This window comes from Stigmatopora nigra, chromosome 1, assembly GCF_051989575.1.
Source record: "Stigmatopora nigra isolate UIUO_SnigA chromosome 1, RoL_Snig_1.1, whole genome shotgun sequence".
NCBI lineage: Eukaryota > Metazoa > Chordata > Actinopteri > Syngnathiformes > Syngnathidae > Stigmatopora > Stigmatopora nigra.
The window spans coordinates 16,307,487-16,330,000 of NC_135508.1; the positions used below are offsets into that span (position 1 = coordinate 16,307,487).

Sequence of the window (22,514 nt, forward strand, 5' to 3'; positions counted from 1 at the left end):
TGCACATATACAGTTTTAAAAAGTTATTTAGTCAAGCTAAGTATTGCTTAAATGCCTATGAAATATTCCAAGCATTGGTCCTTTTTTGCTGAGTTTAATGTACAATTGTTGTAGAAATCTTTAGTGATGTCACTAGTGATTTAGGAAAGAGGTGTTTCAGAGTCAATCAATATTTTCAAGATTGTTCCAAAATAGACTGATCTTATTGGAAAAATTGAGAAATTACCAACTGGATCAGGGGTTGGTACTCTTTTTAACAGAGCCAAAAACAATTAATATCTCCAAATTTTATTCCTTGAGAGCTATACTCAAAATTTTAAAGTAAAAATACATGAAATGTGTGCATTTTTTTGTCATTCCATTAAGTTTAAAGTACAAAAAGTGTCTCAATTAATTTGGCAACATTGCTATGCGGTTGTTAATCAATCAGAGAATGCATGCATAATAGTCTAATGAAAACAAAAATGATTAAAGTGGCGCTAGAGGTGGTGTCAGCGCGACGCCTCAGTGCTGACATGATATTCTTATTGATACCTTTCGGGACTAAGTGCTCTCACCAGCAGAGAGCCATATACTTCCATCAACAGAGCCACGAGTGGCTCCCAAGCCATTATGATCTACATCAAAAGTATCCAAAATGGTCTCAAGGGCCGTAGTGGTTGCAGGTTCTCATTCCAAGTAATACATTTTCATTAATCCAGAGTCTAAAAAGTGTAATCAGTTGATTCCAGTCAAATGCTGTCTGTTTCAGAAGAAACCTCAATGATTGAACTGTCGGAACAAAACTGGACGCATTACCTTAATTGCTAATGCTATTCTTGTTCAGTTTGCTTAACTTTTAGCTTGTGGATTAAAATGTACTAAAAAAAGATGATGGCAAAATAACAGTAAAAAGCAACTCAATGTTTTGTTGTTTAACCTTTTGAGGGAATCACTGTCATAAAGGATTTGTTAAACCGTCTTTTAATGAGACTTGCACATCTGTTATTTGTATTTTGGCCTACACCTCACGGGTAAACTGCTCCATCTGTCTCAGGTTTTGGAGTGCTCCCTTAGGATTTGTGTCTTGTCATTATGCATTTTGGGAGAGTCCGGACTCACCAGCCTCAACTTATTTCAGTTACCAGTAAGCCACTGTGGTGGCACACTGGTGGTTGTTTACTAAAGTTTACAAGAAGGGATGCAACAATTTTACCTAACGCTGAGCTCATAAATATTTCTTTTCTTCGGGGGAATGTCTAAAAATTCAGCCTCCGCCATTCATCTGCATGCACGCACAGGCCTGTGTCTAATGAGCCTCGGCTACAGGCACCATCGGTAATGGCTGTGTAGGGAGAGAGGTGACCGATCCAATCAGGCATTCTTACCCAGTGGATCTGGCAGTCAAATCCCTCCCCTTACGCATCCTTGAGCACTGCTGATCCTTACAGATAATTAGAAAGACCCAGGAGGCTTATCCCTTCTTTGCCCGCTCTCCCCATCACCTCTCCCTGAGCCCACTTCCCTCATTTTGTTGCATCAGCAGGGACACGCATACTCTTGGGGACCTCTGTGTTCTCGTGCATATCCCGATGTCTATGACATAGCTCGTACTGTTTGCTAAGGAGAATGCGTATGCAGAAATGGAAAGAATTATGAAGGTACACTGAAATGAAGTCCAGGGAAAACTAATCACCGTATTCCACATATACCACGGTCTGGCCCCTTGTCAGCTTTTGCTATAAATAGTGTGAAGCATTGAAGGGAATTAATGCAAATGCACTGTAATATTTTAACCAATCAAGGAGATAGTTACTCTACCATAAATTGTCAGTGTACACAATTAATTTAGCTCTCAGTGATTTGATTTAACGCAAAGCCTATTTTTTCGGAATTAGAACAGATACAGTTAGTAATTTCCCGCTTACACCTCAGACCCATTGAGCAATTACTCATACTGCCGTTATATAAATGGAGTCTGCTTGTTACTTAAGTAATCAGTTTGACTTTAAGTCAAACAACAACAAGTACCTTCATCATTCAGCGTCAATAGCTTACACACAGAATCATTTATTTATAGCTGCCAGAATGCAAAACAGATACCCTGAACTAACTCATTAAGTCATATTTATGTTCATTCACGTACATGTTCTGTATCTACATATATGCTGTGTAAAGAAAAACAGCTAGAGTCAATATCTTATTGCTGTTTATACAATAACAAGCCCATTTTACATAATCAATTCTATGGACACACTTCTCTTCATAATGACTAGTAAATGAACATAATATAGTCATGGGCGCCATAGAGTTAATGTCCTTTCTCCATTCATTCATTTTGGAAACAGCTTAACCTCTTAAGGGTCACTGGGGATGCTGGAGCTTGGCCCAACCAACTAAGGGCACAAAACGGGAAACACCCAGAATTGGTGGCCAGCCAATGGAGGAGCCCAAGAACACAGACAACCATTCAGGGTGACACTCATACCTAGGAGCAATTTACAGTGTTCAACCAGCTGAGCCTCCATGTTTGTGGGATTAGAGCAGAGTAGCCAGAAAAACCCACACAAGCCCGGGGAGAACATGCAAACTCCTTACAGTGAGGACCTTACTGGGAATGAACATGAATTGACTCTAGAACTGTGAGCCCGACACACAACCACTCGGCCAATTTTTTGCAAAGGACTAGTTTTGCTTCTCAATGTGTTGATAAGAAAAAAAAAATCCTTCAAATTTGATTTCAACAATCCTCCGGCAGTGAATTTATTTTCTAGATGTTATATACAAACAGTAAACTCTGTATCACATCATCAATGAATAAGCAGGATCATTTATGAAGTGAGAAGGGCTTTGTCGCCAAAGTCACCAACAGTAATGAGTCATGTTTGAGTGTGACCTGCAGACCAAATGTCAGAACTTTCAGTGGAAGATACATACATCACCAAAGCTGAAAAAAGGGTCCAAAATCATTTGAATCCTATTCTACAGGATGAAGGGCAAGAGACAAAAGTCGAGCCGGGTGAGCTCATGGCTGCTTCACCAAGACAACACGCCTGTTCGCATTGATCTGAGCATACAACACTTGCAGGACAAAAAGAATGGGTTTGCTACCGACTGCCTGATCCTGCCTCAACCCCTGCCATCCTCTCCACACACACCTAGTGTCCCTTCAGAGCTACACCGCAACCAAGTGACTCGTTCACTAACTTCTGGTCACTTGTTAACACACACCGGCCAAATTGTCATGAGGCTGAGTTATTGGTGGGTGAATATTTTATAAAATGTAAAAAAGAAAAAACATGTACACACCCAATAAATTAACTACAGAAAAGTACTTAAGAACTGCTATAACACAAAACTTTGGGGACTGCAAAATACTGTGTCAGCAGACCCTGGGCCACATGTTTGAAACACCAGTTTTTGATTGTACAGCCTGAAATTAAAGGTTTTGTGGTCATGTGATAGGTTAAAAGGGTCTTGACTGTCTTCATTAAGGTCGTGCAAGTGTGGCAAAATTATTGAGAACACTCCATGTGGCTACCTGACATGCACAACATGCCCTACAGGAAACTCCCGCCATCACCTCCTTGTCAAGCAGAGCTGTCACGTTCTGGGTGGTATTTTGCTGATTGACAGGGCTAATGATGGTGCCAAATATTGACCTTCTCTGAGGCGAGCCCAGTGTAGTACAACACTACATTGTGGTAAAATATTAATGGGAATCCGCATAAGAAATGATGTGACAATTTAGATTTACTCAACCCTGAGTTCTGCTCTGCCAGATTGAGGGAAATAATACATAAGGATATTTTTCTTCCTACCAAATCAGCAGTCACCTTCTGTTAGAGGGCAACGTAAAAGCGGGATCTACATGTGCGCACATGCTCATGTGTCGAAAGCAATTTTTCTTATACACCAGAGAGACAGCCAATCCCAATGTGTTTTAGTCTAATTCCACCTCTTTCATGTACTGTACATTCCTGCTAGAATGTGCTAATAAAACACATTTATGCAAGAATCATTACTAAACAATGAATAACCTGGTATTTTGGGGACTAACAAAGGTAAATAAAAAAAAAGGCAAAACTAATTATTCCCTTCATTATTCAAAACAATGTGAATTATGAAACAGAGAAGAGCATCAGATAATGACTGATGGTTTGGTTTTATTTTAGGAATTAAGGAACACAGCCACACAAATACACCTATCCTTGATACTGGAAAGTCTATTTCACTTGATGTTTAGAGGGCAGGTTCTGACTTCTTTCAAAAAGAGCAACAGGGCTCAGTGGGGGGGGGGGGGGGGACAGAAGGTGTGTTTACAGGTGAGAAAAGAACGAATGAATGAATTAAAAAATTAAAAGTAGCCGAGTAGAGCCACATTATACGTGTGTGAGTGTTAATGCAAGTGTCAGTCAGTGTGTGAGTGCGTGCAAGTGTGGCGGCAAGGCAGCCCTGAGTGTGGCTGTAGATTAATGACAGCCATTATCTCAATGCCCAAAACACTCAGTGATAGAGAGTCAGTGCCTGGCGACGGGCCGTGGCCAATCTATTTGCGGCACAGCGGTTACCTGCCTGGGTCACAGCCCACATACTGCTGGTGTTTGTGCAGTTGTCATGGTGCTGGCTCAAGGTGTCGGGGAAGAGGAAGGGTGCGTGCAATGATATGATCTTTCACCAGGAAAAACAATTGCTTTGCTGTTGAAAATGTGAGCTCAGCCCGTATCCTTTGAAAATCTTGTACATCTTGAAAAGGGTCTACTGATATTCTATGACAGTACAAGCCTTTCATATGATAAACGTACTCACATGTGAGCACCTAGAATAATCTATTCAGAATATATGAATTTCAGTGTGTGGTCATCAATGACTGATGTCAGTTAGACATTTGAATGAACAGGATAAGCCGGCGGCTCAAGTGATTAACACGTCGGCCTCACAGCTCTGGGGTTTCCCCATCCCTGTGTGGGTTTTTTCCCGGGTAGTCCGGTTTCCTTCCACATTCCAAAGACATGCATGGTATGCTGACTGGACACTCTAAATTGCTCTAGGTATGAGTGTGAGAGGGAATGGTTGACAGTCTCCTCGTACCCTGCGATTGGCTGGCCACTGCTGGGATGTTTGCTCCAGCACCCCCAAGACCCTAGTGAGGGTAAAGCGGTTCAGAAAATGAATGAATGGAAAGGATAAGAGATATTGTCGAAAAATAGATTAGTGGGTGTATGGTACAAATTGTAACAGGCAAGATGAACGAATCACAGCATATACGGTGTGTTTTAGTCACTTAACCTATTTGTTAAAATGTCAATGGCTTTCCAAAGGGAAATAGGAAAAGAGCGATACTCATTCAGTTGGAGGGTTTATCTAATTTGTTAAAAAAAAGTCATTTATGTCTATTTAATCAAGCAGTAAAGGATAGCTTCAAGCACAAGTCACAAAAATGAGCTGCAATCAAGCACTCTAGTGTCTCACTATCTTACTATTCCCCCATCATAGCAGCCACAATCGAATCCAATTATAGCAGTAAGTACCTGCTTAAGTAACCTGCTCTTCAGGCACTTAGTTCATTTGTTGTGGGGCGAGTGAAGGGTTAAGCCATCCCACACAGACCTCATCAAACCCATCCTCTCATCTCTGAATCGGGAAAACTGACATGTCCGATCCAACAAAGACGCCAAAATCAATCGCAGCAGTCTTGGCTGATAAAGTGGGAGAATTTTGTCAGATTTTCTCTTTGTGCTAGGTGTGCAAGCTGTGCAGGGATTAGCTGTCTGCCTTACCGTGGCAGTCAATGATAGTGTAGCGGTTCCCACAGCTGACTTCAGCGTAAGTGGCTTTGGATTGACTACGACACAGAGACATTGTGAAAGTGAACGGTTTCTGCCAACTGACTATGGTGTTGTTTTCTTTTCTGCAAATGTGAGATAGCCTTAAATTTAAAACAGATCCTATGGTAATTAAGAAATATACAGAGTCCTCGGATTATTTTGTCTTGACTTGCGTCATTTCGTCTTTATGAATGCCAAAAAAAGGTGTTTGAATGCATTGTTATTTCAGATGGTTGATGGGTTACTAGCTTCAGGACCTTGTTTTTAGTGTTAATTGGTTGAAATTAAGCGACTATAGAAAGAAAGGTGACAAATAGAACATTAAGCAGGCAATGTTCCTTCTAATTTTCCATACGCCTAGACATTCAGACAATCTCCCTGATCACACTAAGGACCAATGTGAACCACAGCATAAATCCTCGCTATGGGCACACACCAGTATCACACCTGCCATAAGCCATAAGCGGAAAACTATTACAACTTTAGCTTCGCTGAATGTTTTGCAGAGGAGACCATTCTCACCCAATTTCCCGAATTTCATGTCGGGTCGGGCTCAGGTTAAAGATCTCCCTTCTAGGACACACTGTTAGTCATAATCTTATCCGTAATTACCGTTGCTTTTTGTTTGTCAGTGACAGGCTGCCACTCTCTGAGTCCCATTGGAAAATGTCAAAGAAAAAAATGTTAATGTGTATTTCCTTTTACAATTCAGGTTGTATTTTATTTTGTACGCTGTATATGTTTGCTGTTGGCGGAGAACACGAGAGTAGTGCGCCATTGTGTACGCTTAGAGGGAACATTGATTGCAGGCAAGGGGGAGTTTGCACTTGTTGATAACGCCTTGCCTTTAGTGACCACTTGATAATGCGCTTGCTCTTGAAACCAAGCATTTAGAAGCAAGTTAACAATAGTCTCGTAATGGAATTTATTGATGGCCAAGGGTTCAGGGACTGTGGTGGTCAAGGATACCAATGGAGATCAGCAGTGACTGAATGTTTACACTCTGTATTGCACTTGGGTTTTAGCAATTCTAACTAGGTAATATATAAACAAAAGAAAAACTGTCAAGATTTCCATATTTTCAGCCATTTACAATTGAATATAATTGTAATTGTATATACTTGTATTGTATATAACATTGTATTAAATTGAAAAACATGGGGGTGCCACCTGATGTTTTAGAGCAAGAGAGTCACACTCGGGTTGGTTCGCGGGCCGAATTGACGTTAAATCGATTTCATTTGGGCCGGACCATTTTAGATATAATATTTAGATATATTTTTTTTATATATGGATTAAAAGAACTGGAGCAAAAGCCCAGAAAATTCTGTTTTTATAGATCTAAAACAATTCTTTTGTGAGCTTTTTATCTTAGTAAGGAAAAATCATTTATTTACTCATTTGTTTTTCATTGCAAAAGGAAACCAAATTTCTCTTTCATTATTTTCTATATTAAAGTGGAAAACAGAAAATATTTTTATATATTTTTAGATTTTGCAAAATTATTTTTAACTAAAAACACAGAGAAAACAATTGATTGAAATATTTCAATTATTGATTTAAAAGAAGTAAAATCAGGAAATTTAATCGACATTTAATTTACATCTATAATCTTCAATTTAATTTGATTCTAAAACAGAAAGTCAGCATTCATGATTTACTTTCCAGGGCCACACAAAATGATGCGGTGGGCCAGATTTGGCCCGCGGGCCGCCACTTTGACACAGTCGCCAGACTTTGCGCGGGCAGGCACGGGCTGAATTCCCGCTGGTGGCATTTTGATTGTGTGTGCGAATGGTCGGTTGTAGGTACCCACCTTGGCAATCTGGACACACCAGTTGAGTAGTAGCTGTGACCCAATGTTGTCTTTATGCTCGTGCACATAATCAAGGAGACAGCCATGAGGCATGAGTTGAGTGACCAGCTGGATGGTGGGGCTCAAGCAAACACCCAATAGGCGCACTAGGTGGGGGTGCTCCATGCTGGCCATGATCAGCGCCTCCTGGGTGAAAGACAAAAAGGGACTAAGAGGCCTGCTGCCCATGATTTTCCTCACAGGTTGTGTTTTCAAAAGCTTGCCATGTTAATCATAACATCTATTTGTCAACAAATATCAGCTTCTGTTTTCATAGAGGAACCCAGCGCAATGTCCATGTATCTATAATGCATGAATACTTTTGCGCTATAATCCAAGTGGAGGTGGAGATGGATGCATAAATGAAGACGAGATGCTGACTATATTTGCATGCAGCATCAGTCCTAGGAGTATACTCACAGTTCAAGAAAACACTGCAAAAAGAACCTCTTCAAAGTAGCACAGATATTGCCTTTTTCATCTCAATTTCACACAGCGTCACATCAATGTTGCAGCAGCACAATTAAATGTAGGCCATGACAGATCTGTATGAGCTTTGTGCACCTTTCACCTCACTGTAGAGCTCACGCAGATGAGGTGTCCTCTTAAATATTGAAGCTCAGAGGGAGCTTGGCGGTAATGTGGGAGGAAGTAGATTAATTCTTAACAGCAGGAGCGCCACAGGCCAGAGAAACACCTTCATTTAAAAGTAGTGCCAATAAATTCAGGTAGTCATTCATTTGCTGAACTGCTTATCCTCCCAGGGGTCGCGAGGGATGCTGGAGCTGATCCCAGCTAACTATGGGCGCCAGTCGGGTGATACCCTGAATCGGTGGCCAGCCAATCGTAGGGCACAAGGAGACGGACGACAACTGATGCTCACACGCATAACTAGGGACAATTTAGAGCAGGGGTCGGGAACGTTTTTGACAGACCAATAAACAACTCATATTTTTAAAATTATTTTCCATACTCAGAATTTAAAAGTAAAGATACGTGAACATTTACAAGTACAAAAAAGTCTCTGAATTGTTTTGACAACAATGTTACGATAATGGTAATCAATTAGAGAATGCATACAAAGGAGTTTAAAGAAAAAGAATACTGAAGTTGCACTAAAGGTAGCATTGGTGCCTCAGTGCTAATGTAACACTCCTTTTGTTGTGTTCAGTACTGAGCTTTCTCTTTAGCGGTTTCCATATTTTTGCTCATAGGTTAGTGGAGAGCCTAATGGACCCATCAAAAAAGCCATGGGGTCCCTACCTCTGATTTAGAGTGTTCAACCAGCCTTCCCTGCATAATTTTGGGATGGGGGAGGAAACCGCAGTACCCCGAAAAAAGCCACTCAAGCTCGGGGAGAACATGCAAAAGCCACGCAGTGACGACCCACCTGCGCCCAACCCTTGACCCCGAACTGTATTCAATACAATACTACTATATACATAGAACCATCTACTCTGTCCCAAACCGTAGACACTTCTGTATAAGGAAACCTCTTTGGAAGGGAGAAGGGACACAGGAAAGGCTCCCAAACGTTTGTGGCGTTGTACATTATGCAGCTCTACAATCGTACTTGCTACTCCAGTGTGTGTGTTTATGTGTGTCGAGTATAAAAGAGTTCCCAAGAGTGAGCCTGTGTGTTTTGCTTTCTCTCCCATCTTCCTCAACATTGACCTCTATTACTGCTAGGTGACCCTATTGGTCCGCCTAACTCATTTTGTTCCACACGGACACACAAACACTGTGATCTTATGCAAAGATATTGAATACAGTATGCATACTTTTAACTTTATACTTTTGCATAAAGTCAAATAATCAATTTGGTCATTCGCATATCGGCCAACTCCTGCAAATTACACGACCAGAGCCGCCGTCGCCGTAATATTTTGTTGTTGTTGTGGAGTGTGTATGCGTGTGTATGCATGCATGTATGTGTGCTTGGATCTGGGCACTCCAGTGACTGGCTTCTTATTGGCGAGGCGTGAGCCTGCCTTTAGATTGCTGTTTAACAAGCCGACAGAGCGGGCATATTGGCTCTGGATGGACGCAGAATCCCGCTGGGAGAAACAGGAAGAAAAGAGAGACAGAGGGTGAAAGAGGAGAGTGGAGGGAGGTGAGGAGAACACCAGACTCTGAAATGGGAGCAATGAAATCAAGAGAGTGTAAAGAGAAAAATTGGTAAAAGTGAGAGAAAAAGAGAGGTTGGGAAGAGGTGATAAAAACAAAAACTTTGCTCTCCAGAAGGGACTACGCAGAAGCCACATATCATAAACAAGTGGTGTTTTTAATAGTCCCATCCAGTCTTGGCAGTTCACTTTTATCCCTGAGATGTTACTTTCATAAAATATTTACTGTCAGGTGTGCAATCCAACAAAGTGGCAGGCGGCAAGAATACGTACGTCCATGAACTCCACATTGGCTTTGGGGCCCGTGGTCTCATTTAGGATTTTAATAGCCACTGGGATCTTAACCGTCTCACCTTCTGGGACCCAGATGCCCTAGAAAATTAAGTCAATGATTATTAAATCTAAGACACTCGATCTCATTAAACAGTGTACAAATCAGTGGTTATTCAAATTTCTGCTCCTTGAACACTTACCTTGTAGACTGTCCCAAAAGCACCTGAGCCTAAAATCTTGACTCTCTTCAACTCTGTCTCCTTCAGGATGCGCAGCTGAGCCTGGTTGGGCGCTGTTCCACTGGGTGTCAGGGGCTCTACAAGCTAATAAAACACACACATGTCGTGCATTTCTAAGGATTGTGTATATATACATTTGCCAAACTTTGGAGCACAAATGATATGGACGGTAATATCTTCACTGTGGTCAGTAGTATGCTTACGCTGAACTAATCAATCCAGAGTCCGCTGCTAGCACAGCAGACAAATTATTTTAGCTCAACAGCTGTGTACATAGAAAAACATTTTGTGCCATTGTTTATGACAAGCTCGCTTGGCCTGACATTCGGTGACAGCCGACACCGTACTGCTTTCCAAGAACTGGCCAGCCAAAGGCCTGCAAAACCAAAAAAATCTCTACCTCTTATTTTAAAGGTGCATGGCTTCACCTGTAACTAAGCGACCGGTGTAAGGACGAGCCAGAATTCAACCAAATCAGACAGCAAATAGAACGTCTGCACTTACAAATATTGGCAAAACCGTATCAAAATCTAGCGGCAACCCAAATGGAAGCTCGTATCGAAGTACAAAACACACATCCCTGCACACAAGAAGTCAATGCGTCTGATCGATGCGCGTCTTAATGACCCTATCGGAGGCTGGCCGTGCAACGGTTTATCAGCAGCATAATCACGGCGCTCAACCACGGCCATCAAACAATATAATGAGATCCTACATCAGCTGGCCAGCCACTCAAACACTCATTTGATGTGGCATAAAACCATCACCGCAATAAGAGCTGTGACCATGGTGCTTGCCTGTTTGCTGCACAGAATGGATGACTACGCCGGCAGCATGGCAGTGATTTGTTGCCTCATGGAGTGAGGCCCTAAAGCAAAAACCCACTGTGCTGTCACTGCAGGAAGTAGGTTAGCGGGCCAAGTTGGCGAAAAACTATGTGATCAGTGAGTTCATCAATTGGCTGGGATAGACCCCTTAACTCACCTGAAATTGTGTCTCTTTCTAGTAAAACGTGAAGTATTCGATACATTAAACTTTGTGGAAGCAATATTCAGACAGCTCTATTTTTTTCACCTTTACTATTTTGGATTATTAAAGGGAAAAAGCATGCATGGGTGAATTTAATATGGAAGAATTTGATGACCCTGACCTCAACGGATCAAACAACTTTAGGATGAGAACTGAGGTAACTGGCTTTCTTTCAGGTTTTTTTCTTATTTTATTTTATTATACATTTGCCTGCAACGAAATATAAGCTTTGCCTTGCTATTAAAGAACGCTTTACTCACTTCTAGTTATGCGGACAATATTATTATCAAACTTGCTTGAAATGAAGTATTAGCTTGGCTCGTGAAAGCCTCGTTAAGTCTAAACAAAGAGGTGGCCGGAAGACTCGGAGTACTCGCGTCCAAGTCAAGGCTGACTGTAGGACCTGCAGAAGTTTGTCTTTCCTCTTTATTAATGCATGTTTTTGTGGATGTCTAATGGCAATCCTGATACTTCCCAAGGAGTAAAAAACGTTTCCACTTTTACCATTGAACAACATTTGTTTCTAAAGTTGAGTAAACAACTATTAGTAGGTTGAGTCATTTGTCCGACTTAAACTACAATTGCCTTCTGATGGTTTGAGGTAATTCGGAAACAACACCATTTGCCTGTACAATTTTAGCTTCAGAAGTACTGGGATATCAGCACATTTATGATCTTTTTGGCTCATAAGGGGGAGTGTTGCATGCTTTTCAGTATATAGTTATGATACCATAGATATAGTATCATTCTACAACATATGCACAATTTCACCTTGTGTTTTAAAAGCTACCATATATTTAATACATGCAATCATAGAGTCTTGCCTTAGCATTGGTTGTCTCAAATGCCTGGAAATCGGACTCTGAACTAATTGGGGGTAAATTAGATTGATTGTTTTGTTAGCTATCGCAAGCAAGTAGGAGTTTTAAAGAGTTCTCAAACATATGTGAATGGTGCAGAAAAAAAACTGCAAATGTATGAAGGAATGACCACATAACATCAACTATTGACCCTTAACAGAGATATAAAAGCAATAGAATAAATGTACTTTAACGGCAGTTTCAGTTTTTATATTATAATTAGTTGAACTATGAAATGAAGCATTTTGTATGGTATGGATCATTTAAAGAGACCAAAAGCATGGGAGAATTAGTTACTCATCTTTTTCATTACCACATGGGCATATGTGGCTGATAATGTACATGTGGTGGTCGTTAAAGGCAAAAAGATGAGAATTTGGTCAATATCCCAAACTTAACGAAGAATAAATGAATCCATCAGTTTTCATTTTAAAGTAGACAAAAAAACTTAACTTGAAGGACATCTAAGAATAATAATGTTAATGCAACTGAAAAACATTATGATGGTTCAATTTCCAAACTTTTTATGGGAAAACTATTCCTATTACATTCAACCTTTGGCGTTTTCACTGCATATGGTTTTCTCAGAAGATAGTTCAGTATTTAATAGCTGAGTGCTTTGAAAGGTGAAATATGAACAGGAAGAGTTTTGTCTGGGCCAGTTATCATCCATCATATCAGCATGGTATTTGGGCAAAGAGCATGATTAGCATCCACGTGTTTGGTCACACAGGGCACGTGTAAGATTATAGCAAGAGGGGTGGAGGGATGCAAGAGGGAGGCCGCCCAGTCGCCACTCTGATGAAGCTGTAATCAGAACAAATGACGACAGGCCGTAGCTGTTATTGTTTCATTAGGAAGTGCCTGGATGGAAGCCACGAAGAGCGCAGAGAAGAGCGCTAGGAGGATTGAGCTGGTAAATAGAATGCACCCGCATGTACCAAGATGAGATTCTCTCCACTCCTCTTAGCTTGCACAGTTGTTGCGCCACTTTATTTACTGGCTAATAGCATACCGTGCCTTGGCCAAATGAGTTTCACTGGTGCCACAGTGGAGAGGTGACATGGGCTTCCATGTCCAAATAAACTACATGCTCCGTTGGTAAACAAGGCGAAAGTTAAAACATTTAGGATCTATACAGATTGATTAACAGATTATTACATGAATATATATATACATTCACTTGATTGTTGTTTGAACAAGTGGAGGACAAAAATCCTTGAGTTATATGTAATGGAAACCATAACATTATCAGTAGCTCCCCTTGGAATTGAGCAAAAATGTATTCAATTACAATATAATTTCTTTTCAAAATACTACATGACTGAAGGTTGGTAAATTCTAGTGAAACGAATATGCCAGAATTCTTTCACTGCCATTGACGGCTGTAGCAGATGATGCCTATCCCTGTCAAGGGCAGGCAATGAGTTAGATGAACTGATCTTGCCCTGTCACACATTTGGCTTTCCTGTCTTCCCTCCCGGACATCCAACACTGTCAATTGTAGTCAACGGTCAAGGAAATTAAAATAATGAAAGATTCAATTTATGCTATTATTGGGTGTGTCCCTGTACATACACAACTGCAGACTCAAGCATCCAGAGAACATCATTGTGAAATGTACAGATGACACAACAGCGGTGGGGATGATCACAAAGGGGAATAAGACGGCCTACAGAGATGAGGTCCTTAGACTCAGCGAGTGGTGCACTCTCAACAACTTGGCGTTTAACATTTCCAAAAACGGGGAACTCATTCTGGACTTCCGACGGAAGAAGGCCACTCCTGCCCCCTTATACATCAACAATGAATGTGTGGAACGAGTGTAGACTTTCAAATTCCTGGGGGTCCATATCTCTGCTGACCTCATTTGGGCAACACAACAGCACTCATCAAGAAGGTGCAGCATAGGCTACATATCCTGAGAGTAGGAAGGAGCAACTCAACACCAAACTGTAGAGGGTGATGAACAGAGTTCATAAGATCATCAACTTCACTAGCCCCCCTGTCCACCATTTAGAACTCGGTGTCTGGGAAGGGCAAAGAGCATCGTAAAAGACAATACACATACCAGCTTCCACCTCTTCAACCTGCTGCCATCTGGCAGGCACAACAGGACCATAACAGCCAAAACAAACTCAGGGACAGTTCCTTCCCAAGAGCCGTTACTATACTATACTCAAGTTTTGCACCTAAAAGGACCTGATCTTGACTCAATGAAGTACTGTCATTGCATAGTAACAATCCCATAATATATATATATATATATATATATATATATATATATATATATATATATATATATATATATATATATATATATATATATATATATATATATATATATATATATATATATATATATATATATATATATATATATATATATATATATATATATATATATATATATATATATATATATATATATATATATATATATATATATATATATATATATATATATATATATATATATATATATATATATATATATATATATATATATATATATATATATATATATATATATATATATATATATATATATATAAATATATATATATATATATATATATATATATATATATATAAATATATATATATATATAAATATATATATATATATAAATATATATATATATAAATATATATATATATAAATATATATATATATATATATATATATATATATATATATATATATATATATATATATATATATATATATATATATATATATATATATATATATATATAAATATATATATAAATATATATATATATAAATATATATATATATATATATATATATATATATATATATATATATATATATATATATATATATATATATATATATATATATATATATATAAATATATATATAAATATATATATAAATATATATATAAATATATATATAAATATATATATAAATATATATATATATATATATATATATATATATATATATATATATATATATATATATATATATATATATATATATATATATATATATATATATATATATATATATATATATATATATATATATATATATATATATATATATATATATATATATATATATATATATATATATATATATATATATATATATATATATATATCGATAAGGAATGTTCTTAGACTTTTACTTCGGTCTTAGCAACTCGAATTTTTATCTTGCACTTTGATACATGCACAAAAACTCCATAGCTACCTCACCTGCTGCTTACTTTGTCACTTTTTGTTTACCTCACTTAATTTTTATTGTATATAGAAATATTTTAATGACTACTTATTTAAAGCAATTCAATTCAGTTCAATACAAAACTCATATCTTAACCAAAATCATGATAGTCAGCGTCACGATCCTGTCTCGTGTTGTGACGATAGAATCTGGGCACACCTTCAACCCGAGTCAAAAGTAAATGTTCGCATCTGCTGATAACTTGTAACAAGATGAACTGAGACATCGGCAATGACCCATGAGCTTGCAAAATTGTTAAGTGTTATACCCCAAAGAAAGGATAAAACAGTTGGATGGGATAGAGAGAGACTGTGTCCGTTCTCCTACATCCTTGTGTCCGCCCCTAAATTCGACCTTTCCACTTCTGATTTCACAAAGAGTGTCTGAGCTGGGTCTGAGAGACAAACGACTTTCCAATTTATAAAGCTTTGTGTTGAAAAAATCTGCAACTTATTCTCTATTATAATTCAAAAAAAAGTTACGTATGTGTGCTACAGAACTCAAACGTGTTTATATTAAGAGATTTTCTGCGAGATTCATTTGTTCATGTTGTCATAAAGAGGGTAAAACAATAATTGTAGTTTTAAATCACTGTCATAACAAGTATTTTAGAAAGGGTGCTGCTTGTATTTATTTATTTAATTTGCGTATAACTAACATTTTCAGGTGATTTGTTCCATGAAATGTTAGTATTAATGGAATTTAAGTCAATATTTTCACATTTAAAAATAGTTGGTGTCTCACATTGTGGATCAAGAATCGTACTATGGATCATTAGTTTATGTATTGTTGAAGCCCTGATACATACTGTACACGGTAATTGTCCAAAATATCTGAATTCAGGAAGAACAAGCAGGTCTAACTTTAAGTAAATGGCTTAACTTATCTCTGAGACTCTTTGCTCTGCTCACACAAACATTTGCCTCCCTAACATTGGAGAAACGTCCGAGGTCGTTTCTTTTAGTTTGACACTTTTCCAAGGTTCTTTTTGTCTGATGAAACTGCACATTGGGCTTCGATCCTCAATTCAAACAAATAAAAAGACTGATGACTGAGATCAAGAGTGTCTGGATGAAGGCTAAGGGCCCAATGTCTGCCCCTTGTCTTTTTCTGAAGTCGAGTGTGAAAATAAGAGCTTGCCTCTTGTGTCAGTTGAGAAAAAGATGCCTCCAGTACACGCTGTCAAACTGGGATCTGAGGACGCAGCCACCATTTCAATTTCAAGCACACGTGTGAAGACTGTTGACTTGCAAAGCACACTGATTCCATTCTTTTGTTTTGCCATTCGCTGTATCTCCTCTCATTTTTTGTTAAGTTTTGATCTGTGAACCCATTTTTCCCCACATCTCCCCCGTGACTCAATCTTCTTTTAACTCAGCCTTTCCCCTATCCTCACCTTGAAAGGAGCATCCATTGATGATGTATATTCTAAACATGTCTCTCGTGGCTTTTGAAGAAGGCCCTGAAACCAAATAGCTTTTTGGAAAAGTCTTTGACACAAGACTTATGGGAAGGTCATTTTACCATTCCCAATCAAGCCACATTATGCTTAGTAGTGTATGATGTGAAAGAGCTACCAGCTGACATCAAACCCATCTAATATGTGGTTGACTGTTGACCAAGTAAGGGTGTACTCCACCTGTTGCCCGAAGACAGCAGTGGTAGACTCCAACTTATTCAGGGCCCCAATGATTATAAGTGGCATAGAAATTAGATGGATTTTCTTTCTGTGGTTTTGTTACATTTTTCTTCATCCATCTGTATGCCTGCCTGTGCTTATTGACTTCCAGTGGCTGTCATGAGCTGATTAAGATGGATGTATGTGGCTGGGAGAAGGCCGAAAGTTCCTTCAAACCTCCTCCTATGCTTCCTGCCTCCATTCTGACAGATGCATACAAGCTGCTGCCACCACCTGAAAATGATCCAAACTTGGAATGACAAGCGGGACTCCTGTGGGCCAATCGTGGGGCCTGTTGCGATGACACAAGTGAACCTCACCCTGAAGTGTATGCATGTGTGAGGCAAATACAGAGGTTCTCCATGAAATTGATTCAGGGGGACAATGAGGTACAAAAATAACAATATCGTAGAATATAAGGTTGCCTCTTATTTTTATAGTTTGGTCTATTTAACATTCTACATTGGTTCTAAAGGATGTCTTGCCTATCTTGCATTTATGTATGCTGTATGCATAAAGACACATCAGAGATATTAGGTCTCAAAGGTCCTTGAGAAGAATAAGGCAACGTTTTGACATTTCAATGTTAGGTACAGAACTAATATGGAAAGATGAGGTTTGAATCTAAGATTAGCATTTTAATTAAATGAAACAAGGTCAGTTTTATAATAATTAAAAAAAACAGTGACACGTGTCACTTTTTAGTGCAGATCTAGGGCCCATTCATTAGTTTCCAAGGTGTGAAATAGCTGAACGTGTCACCAATAAGCAAATCAAGAGAATCAACCCTGTCATTTACATGCACAGCAGCAGTGTGTGTCCTGATTGTCTGACAAATAGGAAACTAAATTGAGTACTGCGTACAAAAGAGATGAGCGGCACTCCAAACCAAACACACATGCGGTCTTCACCTCTGTCTCCAGAAAGCGGCGCAAGGCCCTCTTCTTTTTGATGCTTTTTCGCCGAACATAGACTGCAACACTGAGTGCCACAATGACGATGATGAACAGGCCGCCGATGATCCCCGCGGCTATGATGGGCGTCCTGGAAAAACGGGAGAAATGAGTTGAACTGAAAAAATGACAAAGACTACAAAGGAAAGGACACCTTAATGGCTACACAAAAAAACAGCGCTCACATGATGAAAATGTAATAGTTTTCAAGTAAGATATACTTCAAATTCCAAGGTCGGAAGAATTGGTTTTGGAAGATATGAACCATCTTTTTTAGCAATATTTCATTTCACCACCACCAATGAATTTACTATTCAAATTTTGCTTAGACAAACTATAAACTTATAAACTAATAAAAGAACACCTGATGTTACTTCATAGTTGATATTTTTAACACTATTTATGGCAGAGCCCATTAGCGACTAATGGAAGATGGTGTAGCACGGCATTATGGCGGCGTGGCGAGGTGCTATATCGATTTTGGCGGTCCTAAATCGGGGGGCATTGGTGGTGCGGTGCTTGAAATTTACAAAGAGGCTTTGGGTTTCAACATAATGAGATATACAGCCATGTTGTGAATAGTAATGCAGCAGTTTGAAGTGATTAGGTCGACAAGGGTAGAAAAGCAAGGAGACACAAAAAGAATTGAGACGGGGTGAAAAGGACATAGAAGAAAAAAAAACGTGATGTGGTGCAGGAACACACGGAAAAGGGTTTGGAATGGGAAAATAACAGTAAAGGCAGGGCCACAGAAACAGAAAGAAGACAGCGGAAGGGTGAGAAGCAGACAGTCAGACAGCACAAGGTGAGACAATGGGAAGGACTTCTCTAATTAGTAGAAGAGGATTTACAGGGGAACAGGCGACTTGGGGTCACTATGAGATAAAACGCGGAAAAAACACCACTGTGTGAGATGAGAAGCCCCCAGAGGCAAGTACAAGTGCTCGTTTGTACTTTAATGGATATCCTCTTACTTCTGTGCTGGTTTGGCTCAATTCTAATGAGCCGCATTTGCTCTAATTGTTAAAATAACTTCTTTTTATGTGAGGGCTAATAGCATTGTTGTGACACAATGTCCAGTGTAATCTTGATTGTTTTACCCTCAGCAATTCTGGAGACTTTGTGAGGTCAGGGAACAAAGATATTCACTAGACTAACACATTATTGAGTTTCAAACCATTGTATTTGAGATTCATCACTAAAAACAGAGTATTTTGAAATTCTTTTGTCAATATCTTTTATGTTTGTGTATATCTGGGCAGTGGCAGAAAAGCTAGTTCCCCCCCCCATTCAACATGATAAATGTTTTCAGAGATCCCTTACCTGTCCATCATCCCAACACAATCTTGTGGTCTGGGGCCAATGCACCTGCAGGGTAGAGAAAGGAGAAACATCGTCCATTAAAGCACGGACAGGTTATGAGTAAACCTCTGCTTGTCTTTCTCCAGCGTCACTCAGCTGTCACCAAGCACGAAATTAAATCCTGAGCATGGCTGACCACTCATCGCAATATGACAGGAGAAGAAATCTCATTGTTTCACAACAGAAAAACACCATCGGGAGGGGTGTAAAATGCATTTGATCTATAAGCCAGCGAATAAAGTCGCTCTCTTGATAACAAACAGTGACCAGCTCAGTTCATCCTCATTTAAGTGTTGTTTGTTGCCCTTCGGAGCTCATCTCGGCTGCTTAGTGGCTCTAAAGAGACCAATTAGTTCTAACATGTGACCTTTGACTTCTTCTGTTTTACTCAGTGTTTTGATGTAGTTCTAGAAGACATCCAAGCCAAGGGTAGAAGAAAGAGGGCACGATTCAGCTCTTGTCACTCCGACAACAGTTGTGTCAGAGTGGTTTGTCGTTATGAATCATAGGACAAAACTGGCTAATTGGAAGAAAAAAAAATGATGCAAGGACTGAGCTTTGGTGAAGATGCCACTCAAGACCACACTTACCCCTGGGTGCAGTTGGCGTGGCAGGGATGGCACTCGTTGTTGGCCTTGGCGTACTTAAAGATGAAACTGCTGGCTCCCTGTAGGCCATCGGGGCACTTCTCCACACAGTTGGGTCCATCTTTGAAATGGAGACACTTGACACACTGGTCTGGACCCTGGGTGGTGGTAACGAGAGATTAATTGAGATGGGGAAAAATGATTAAAACTAGCTAAACAAAAAAAAGAACAATGTCCACAGAGGTGAAAGAAACATGATATTAAAGTGTCAATGCAGAAAATCATGTATAAAAGTAGAATATGACAGAATCAAATTGAAAACTGGCAAATCCTGTTAACGTCCTTACTTCCTGCCATGGCTAACGTGGTTGGCGGCTGCTGTGATTTATAACATGTCGAGCGCAAATTGCCTGGAGTGTATTCCGGCACACCTCTATGTTGAAGGCGCCAATCAACAAAATCAGGTCATGTCAGGGGAGCGCACCGGGATGGCGATGGTGGAGATGACAGGCGGAAAAAGCGCACAAGCCCAGCTGAAGCATGCTCATGAATAAATAACGCCCGTGTGTCCGAACAGACAAAATAACAGCAGTAGTGTGAATGTTGCAGCATTCTGATGGACAGTGTCAGCTTTGGTTGGCACATTGGTCCACACGCCATTAATTGAAAATTTGCTGATTTGTTGTGTTTGCACGTGTTTGGAAATTCTTAAATGTCTGAATGTACTCAAATATGTATGTGTCAATGGAAGCCTCACACAAGTACTTGTACAGAATTCCCACAGATGATTGGATTGTTAGTCTACTGAGAACACCGTCCAACATTCAGCCAGTTGTTCTTGTCTTACTTTTACAAACACGTACATTCACTGACTTAGTCATTCAGCACACAATGTTTTTGTTTGTTTGTTCTGTTAAGGAGAATTGATCTACTAAGTATGTATGGAAGTATGTTTCAAAAGAAGAGTGAACAATGTAACATTTCTATATTTTCTTTTCTTTTTATTTTTGTATCCCTGCAGAAATATTGACTTTCGAGGGAAATTGTACAGTTAGGAGGTACAAGGGTACCATCATTCCTCTCAGTACAAAAAATACTGACTGATACAAATTATCTTTTTTCCCAAACCCTTACTTTGCATTTATTGAATACAGTTTAGTTTTATTCAACTTAAACTATAAAAGATTCACATTGAATTTTTATTTTACCGATACTAACACTATACTAGGAAGTGGCCCTGATATGGCACAAAAAATACTGGCATTGGTATTGGCGAGCACTAGTCTTTTCAAGATTTCCAACTACCAAAAATACAGAATGACAAATTGACCAAAAAAAGAACACATATTATTACCATGGTTTAATGGTAATTAATAATTGCAGTGCCCTTGCCCAAAAGTCTAGGCACCTTGTGACAATCTTTGCCTTTTTACCACCACACATTATTTTATATTTTTCGTATAGAATTGTACTTGTTTTAAAATGTTTGAGAACCACTGGACTACACTATTTGCACCTTAAATAATAAAAATGTATTACCTGGCCGAGACACGTCATGGTGTTAGCGTCCATCCTCTCGCATTGGTTATCACACTCCAAACACACGGATCCGTTGGTAAATTCACGCGCCTCCCTGATTGAGAGAAAAGATTGAGATGCATATATAATAGATTTGAAAGCACGCTGAAATATGCATTGAGAGCATACTAAGTGGGGATTTTCAAGTACACTGTGTGCACAGGAGAACAAGTCGTACATATAAGCCTTTTGATTTAAAGCAACATGCCATGACGCATCCAGATACCACAGATCATCCTTCTTTTATTCACGCGTCTCTCCCAGACTTTTAATTGCAACGGCTGCCAGAGTACCCTGCAGTTGAGGGCATGGAGGGCAGCGATCCGCCACTGACTATTTGATCAAGTTAAAGGCTCAAGATGGTCAATAGGCAGACCAAGAAAAGGCCCATGAATAATGAACAGCTTTTTAAATCGTGGCAAACACAAAGGGATGCACAGAGTGAGGCGGGAGAGCTGGTGGGAGGATATGAGAGTACAGGGAGGACACCAGGGAGCCTGCGGTGTTTGATTAGGGCAGGGTGAAGGGGAAGGAAATGGTGTGCAAAAGTACAGATCTTTTTTATTTGCAGCTTTTGAAGCGGTTTGATTTAAGGCACTTTACAGGGATGCAGTTCATAATGGTTTTGTTTTTCCATTTCTCAAGGCAAATATTGGGTTTATACACTATAATTACAACAGCAGGGGCTGCAGCGCTGTCTGGGCCATGCTGCTGAATGCCGCCACGCGTGCATAGTATCTAATCAATCCATGAATGCCTGCTTTGTTTGTGTCCAAAACACTGAAATATACTCTTTTTTATGTGTCGCTACACCAGCGACCACCAGCTGTCAATAGCAGCCAACACTGATCAAAAACACTTTTCCCCATCAGATCAATCGATGAGATGATGGAGGACATGTGAGGTAG

General features: G+C 39.3%; 1 protein-coding gene across 3 annotated transcripts in view; it reads right to left on the reverse strand.

Moving 5' to 3' along the window:
• The window catches only part of LOC144196524 (receptor tyrosine-protein kinase erbB-4-like), a 142,212-nt gene that overhangs the window by 14,691 nt on the left and 105,007 nt on the right, over positions 1–22,514 (reverse strand). For 2 of the 3 annotated variants that reach the window (XM_077716803.1, XM_077716783.1), the window contains exons 14-20: positions 21,568–21,661; positions 20,032–20,186; positions 19,403–19,447; positions 18,038–18,170; positions 10,262–10,384; positions 10,062–10,160; positions 7,624–7,809 (exon numbers count right to left, since the gene is read on the reverse strand). In XM_077716803.1, the coding sequence (XP_077572929.1) occupies positions 7,624–7,809; positions 10,062–10,160; positions 10,262–10,384; positions 18,038–18,170; positions 19,403–19,447; positions 20,032–20,186; positions 21,568–21,661 (835 nt within the window). The remainder of the gene's footprint in view (positions 1–7,623; positions 7,810–10,061; positions 10,161–10,261; positions 10,385–18,037; positions 18,171–19,402; positions 19,448–20,031; positions 20,187–21,567; positions 21,662–22,514) is intronic. The other variant, XM_077716794.1, reaches the window with a different exon arrangement.